Source organism: Pteropus vampyrus, unplaced genomic scaffold, assembly GCF_000151845.1.
Source record: "Pteropus vampyrus isolate Shadow unplaced genomic scaffold, Pvam_2.0 Scaffold41, whole genome shotgun sequence".
In the NCBI taxonomy this organism is placed as follows: Eukaryota; Metazoa; Chordata; class Mammalia; order Chiroptera; family Pteropodidae; genus Pteropus; species Pteropus vampyrus.
Window position 1 is genome coordinate 6,555,000 of NW_011888822.1, and position 6,587 is coordinate 6,561,586.

General features: G+C 44.6%; 1 protein-coding gene across 1 annotated transcript in view; it reads right to left on the minus strand.

The window, feature by feature from the left end:
- Nucleotides 1–6,587, minus strand: part of LRIG1 (leucine rich repeats and immunoglobulin like domains 1) — a 109,688-nt gene that overhangs the window by 31,989 nt on the left and 71,112 nt on the right. Inside the window, exons 4-5 of the mRNA XM_011358502.2 lie at nt 3,434–3,571; nt 1,209–1,355 (exon numbers count right to left, since the gene is read on the minus strand). Coding sequence (XP_011356804.1) covers nt 1,209–1,355; nt 3,434–3,571 — 285 coding nt within the window. The remainder of the gene's footprint in view (nt 1–1,208; nt 1,356–3,433; nt 3,572–6,587) is intronic.

Genomic DNA, 6,587 nt, shown 5'->3' on the forward strand with positions numbered 1-6,587 from the left:
CGTATGACTCAGGATGTGAACGTCTTAGGTGAGCTGTCTCTTAGCTCAGCAACAGAAATGCACATCAATGCCTCAACCTAGGAAAAATCTAACCACTGGGTATCAAATGGCAATGATACTTTCACTTGAGGGCCTTAATAGGATCTCTACTTACAGAGAGAAATTACTGCCTATGGGGGGAGGAGGGGATCTAGACACACCACGAAGCACACACATTTGGCTTCCAGCCCCAATGTGATAAAACCTCAGTTAACCAAAAGATTTCAGGAATCTGGGTGGGCTGGATCCATTACTAACACTTGCGGAAGGGGCAGGGAACAGAGGGCTAATCAGAAAGTCCTTGGTTTTCCCCCAAATACCTCTGCAGTGCCTCATGACCCTGGCTCCACACAAAACCTCCTGAACATCAAGAGACCAGGGAAGAGAGTAGAGCCCGGGTGTGTGTGTGAAGCGCAGGCAGAGGAACGCTGGGCACACCCCATTTTGCTGCCACACTTGACCCTGAATGATTGTTTTGTTCTATTTAAACCAAATCTCCATTATCGGCTTATTTTCCTGAGATACACTCTTCTGCTACAAAGAGGATACAGAAAAAAAACAAAAATGTAGAGAACAAACAATCCATCAGGTTCTGGTAAATAGAGGTTTTCTTGAATCCAAACCCTGTGCCATTCTGAAGGGCATTTGGCCTGGGTCATCAAAAAACTGAATAAATCCTTAAAAGACTAAGGAGATGAAGACAATGGACCATTTTTGCTTATATCTACCTCTGGCTACACTGACTTCCTCTCGAACTGCTCGAGAAGTGCTGGACACCTTAACATCCATGACATAGATTTTATGGGTTCCTTAAAAAAAAAACACACAGAAACCTCTAAGATCATAAGGAACCCGATCCACACAGCCTGAGCCTTAGCTAGGCTCAGCTAACCAGCAGGATTCCTCATTTCATTCTGTAAAGTACCAACAAGGACAAGCATATATATCCTCAGTGGATCTTTTCCCAGCAACCTGAGGCAGCTCGCAGGCACCAGACCCAGCTTCTAATTTGCTTTTATTAGGTGTTGCCATACGGTCATTAATGATAGTTTATGCAGAGTATGAGCAAGGAGGAGTGAGGAAGGAGTTGCATTTGATATGGGGTCCTTGGGGAAATTTGGCCTCTATAAAGTTTACCTAACCTTAATTAAAGTTCAGGTTTCCATACTCACAGTTGTGTCAACCTAGGTAGCTTGAATGCTTTCACAGGAAGCTGGGTGATCCTGTTTTTGCTCAGGCGAAGCACTAGCAGTGACCGTGACAGACCATCAAATGCTCCTGACTCCAAGGTGCTGATCCGGTTGCTTGCCAGGTTGCTGGAATGATTCGGGAGAGAGAATATAGTGGTCAGTAGGAGGCCTTCCTCATTCTGTTATAGACATCTGACCCAGTCAAGTTGGGAAAATGAGCTAAAACACACCCAGAGACACAGATTTCCAATGAGACATTTGTCCTCCCAAGGCTGCAAATCCCATCTTCACTTCTGGATGGGGGAGCAAGGGAAATACAGGTGTCAGGCCTGGAGAGAAGCCCTGTTTCAGAGCACACTGTGCTTATGGCCGGAAGGCAACCCCAGGAGGGTGGGAGTGGAAGTCAATTACCTCTACCCCAGCCAGTCCCACATCCCAGTCACCTCCAGAGCCACCTGTGCAGGATTCATTCCGCAACACCCATTGCCCAAGGATGAGAAAAGCCCTAACAGGCAGAAAATCAACTGCGAGGCAAGGTCAGGGTGGATTTCATAATTTGGGGAAACATCCTTTAATTCTGAAGTCGGTCTCATTATGCAACTTATGTAATATGTGTGCATAAACCAATTCATGTAATAATATTAAATGTCTCAAAGAAACACTAGTTAAAGAGACTTGAATAGAGTCTTTTTTAGAAAACAAGCTATTTCAATGAGATCTCCACTTACTTGATTATGTGTGTAAGGAGCATCTCCCCTCAAAACGCATTACACTATACAGCTAAGATCTGTGCATTCTGTTGTGCATTAACGATATCAAGTAATAAAAAAAGAGAAAAGACAGAAGAGGAAGGAACAGTATAGTATTCCCATGAGAAGTTACCCCTAATATCTCCTCTACCTTCCTCGAATAAATATATTTTTTGTCGTGTAAACAAAGAGGAGAAAGAATAGAGAGAATTTTCTTAAACAGAGAAAGGAAAGGAATAAGACATTTTCCATCTCGCCATCAGGCAGCGGCCCAGGAGAGAGCACATGAGGATTCTTTGCAATTGGGGCTGGACTGTTTGTTCTTAACACTCAGATTAAAGCAGAACAGTCTGTGTGATGAAGATATACCCGACAGTATCTGCCAAATAAAAAGTCCCTCCTGCTCTCATGCAGAGAGAAAAGGTCACTGCAATTCAGGTTAGCAGTTGGTGGTTTCTTTGTTGCAAGCAAAGAAGTTCCCAGTAGCAGCTAGAAACCTTTGGAAAGCCCTCATGGGGGGCTCAGCACTGCCGTGCTGGCCTACCAAAAGCAAAGACCTCCCGTTTCTAATTCTGGTGACTTGATGCAGCCAAAGAAAGAAACCACTCCTCTCCTCGGGGGTCTTGGAAAATCTGCATGCCAGGGCTTGGCCTCCCTGAACAGTTAGGTCATAAGGACCCCTACACCAGCCTTGCAAATGATCTCTAAAACTAGTCAGGAACAGTTATAGTGCAGGGATCGAAAACTCACGTATCATTTGAACATGTCTCTTTAAACTAGGTTTTTAGTTTTTTCCCCAAAGCAACATTTTCCTACCTACAGGCGATGGGTTAAATAGGTTTTACCTTTCTTCTCCTGTCTACCATCCATTGGGTATAAGATAGGGCATTAAGATAGGTAAAAGCAGAAGAGACTAACAAGGAAATTTAGAAGGTGCTGAGAACCCACAGAATAAAGTAACTGCCCCCTCAAATAAACCAAATGACGTGATTCAATAGTTCATGATGCTAGAAAGATAAGCACTGACAGGTTAAGCCTTTGAGAAGAGGTCTTTCCCCACGGTCATTCCTCTAACTACCCCTAATCTCTCCTCTCCTTTCCTGGGAGGCAGCCCCGTAAATGAGAAAGAATGCAGGCTTTGTAGCCAGAATAGACCTGTGTTTGAGGGCTAGGATCTCCTCTCAAGTGGCAGACCTGTTAAGCTAATACTTAATCTCTCCCTGCCTCAGCTTCCTCATCGTCTGTAAAGTCGGAATGCTGCTGCAGGATTTGGAAATGCTCTATAAACAGGCACAAAGAAGTGGCCCTCGGTCCCCCGCCCTCAGCCCTGCTGAGGACAGCCCAAGGAGCTCTGTGCCCATCCCCATGGCCTCAGCCAGGCCACAGCCGAGAAGAGAAGGCAACATCCATCCTGTGACCAGACCTGGGTGCCGAGGGCAGAGCGGAGGCACTTACAGCTCCTTTATGGGCAGTCCGTGCGGAAAGCAGGCAGTCCGGATCTCCGTGATATTGTTCCAACTCAGATCCAGCACTTCCAAGGACAGATAAGCCTTCAGCTGACTGCCCTCCACACCACGAATCTTATTGTGTTGCCTAAAACACACAAAGGGAGGTGACTCAAGCATGTCTTTGAAAGAAACTATTATTTTCCCCACCACATGTTTTAGACACATTTTTTTCCCTAGCAGTTCTGCTCTTTCAGAACATTACAAATGCAGAGACACTCCTAAGACCGTGATCTCCCATTCTTCTTTTCATCAAATTATTATCTAGTGGATGGATGCTAGATAGAATTCTGAATTCTCTGTCTGTGACAAGTCTGTCCAAGTTCTAAGCCTAGGCTGCTCTCTCCAAGGTCAAGAACACAGGGGAGATATTTTAGACCGTGCAGAGAGCAGCAAGGCATGAGCAGAACTCAGAACTCACCAATGCACTAGATACGCCCTGTGCAACCAGCCAGCTCCTAATGCAGTTCTTATCTTGAATCTTCAGGACCTAGTCCAACCCCACCATTTACAAGACTGCACGCACCAGAGCCCATAGTTCAGTTTAATCCATCCTCACATGTCACTGTAGTCCTCACATTCTACTGACACCTTCCATGTACCAGGAATGGAGATAAGCAAAAGGCATTAAAAAAGACGATGACGACAAAACCCTGACAAGGGAAACGAGGAATTCAGTGCTGCGTCTAACTCAAATCAAATCCCCTGAACCTCCTGACTCCAGCCCCTGATAACTTTGTTCCTCAGTTTCCTCATGTGGAAGATGGGGCCACAACCCCTTATTTTAGGAATACGGGTGATTCAACCTGAAACCACACTAAAGTGTGTGGCAGATGTTAGCCTAAGTGTTCAGTGTTTACCACCATGATTTATTTATTTAATCCTCTTTCTGACAAAGCCAAAGTCTAACCAACCAACCAATATTTATTAATCAGGAGAAAGACAACAAACGCTAACCGAGGCTGGAGGGAATGGCCCCTGTGTGGGTTTGGCTCTGCCTGGCACATTCTAACCACCGCAGCCCTAATCCCAACGTTCGGATTCGTAAGTATCTCTTGAGTGACAGCACTGGGCCTCTGGGTTCCAGGCACTCACTCGGCCAATTTCTGACCAAACAGTGTCAGGGTCTCCGGCCAATCAAAGCATTCTTGAACACAACACAAGTAAGCCAGGCGACGCTTACCAAGTGGCATCTCTTTTAAACAAACACTTGACCAAATCAGTTCCAACGAGCATAAACAAGGCCCTCTTTCCCAGCAGCTCTGGGGCTTCTCATCGACTCCTTTGTTTTTTTCACAACTCTCCCAGGCCCTGAACCCAAAAATCCATTTACAAGGGCACAACTCCACACACAGTGAAATCTCCTTAGAAAGAAAGACCACTTTTTCCCTTCATGTCCCCTCCTGCCCCCCAAAGCTATTTCCTTTGAGTTCTTTATTAAGTTCTTAAGAAAGATAGCCTCTTCAGTTTTCTGATTCCAAAAGAAAAAGAAAGGGAAAAAAGGAAATAAAAGAAAACCTTTATTATGTAAAGTATGGGAAAAAAAGAGTAAGAAATAAAGGCAACAGAGTTGAGTCTTATCCAGGAACTCTGAATGCAGTGCCAGGGAGCCAGGAAAAGGGGGTCTGAAAAAAGAGAAGGGACACCATCGGCCTAAAGTTGCACAAAGAAGAAAACTACACAGTAGAAGGGCTCACGGGACAGCTGCTGCGAGCCCCCAACACTTCTCCCACTGCCTCTCTCTCCTCTTTTATCTTACACCTTTCTTCTTCTTTCTTGTCAGTCTACTTATTCATTGAATCAAACATGTTCTGGGCCCCTGCTCTGCGCCAGGCCCATCCTGGAGGACGGGCGCTGTGTTGAAGACAGGTCTCTTTCACATGCTGGAACGAGTTCCCCACTTAGCAGAAGAGGCAGCCATGGAGATGAGAAACAAGGGAGCGTGAGAATGAAAGTACAAAGGCAGGATGGATGAAACGCGCTAGAAGTGAGGGGGGAGCAGTGTTGAATTCTGCCAGGAAGAGGTTGCTGGGCCCAGCTCCAGAGGGCAGGATGCTGATGCTGGTGAGTAGGGCAGAGGCAGGATCAGATCATAGAGCTGGGAGGGTAGGCAGGACCACATCGGGCAATGTCTCATAGGCCAAGCTAAGGAGAAGGGAATCACCTTACAGAAGTCCATGAAGAGGTGGTGGCAACACAGAGACAGACACAAGAGAGTAAGAGGGGGGCCCACGGAATCTGGAGATAACAGTGGGAGGTGCTTCAGATGGTGATCGTATATATTCTAGTTTGGAAATAATAAGATAACCAAGTTAGCAGGCTACAAGGCTACACCGCCCATCTTTGTTCACGTATAGTCTATCACCAACCCAAGAGCCAAAGAGATACCATTAAGGCATACCACAGAGTGGGAGAAAACATGTGCGAATCATGTCTCTCTTAAGGATTTAATATATAGAATATATAAAGGACCCCTACAACTCAACAACATCAAAAAACAAACTATCCCATTAAAAAACGAGCAAAGGACTTAAATAGATGCTTTTCCAAAAAAGATATACAAATGGTCAATAAGCACATGAAAAGATGCTCAACATCATTGATCATTAGGAAAATGCAATGAGATACTCCCTCACACCCATGGGATGGCTACTATCAAAAAAAGAGAAATAACAAGTGTGGGTGAGGATGTAGAGAAACTGAAATCTTGGTGTAGCCGCTGAAGAAAATGGTATGGTGGATTCTCAAAAAAATCAAACAGAATTGCCATATGATCCATCAATTCTATTTATGTGTAAATATCCAAAAAAACTGAAAGCAGATCTGAGATATTTGCATACACAGGAATGAGTTGTTTAATGAGTATGGAGTTTTAGTTTTGCAAGATGGCAAGAGCTATGGAGACTATACAACACAAGTGTACTTAACACTACTTAAAAATGATTAAGATGGTAACTTTTATATTATGTGTATTTTACCACAGTTTAAAAACAAAAAGCAAAAAACAAGTCAGTTCACAGAACTCCTTTGCCTAAAACTCAAACAATGTCTCACTTAGGACCAAGTTCTTACAATATTCTCCAAGGCCCACATGATCTGCCACA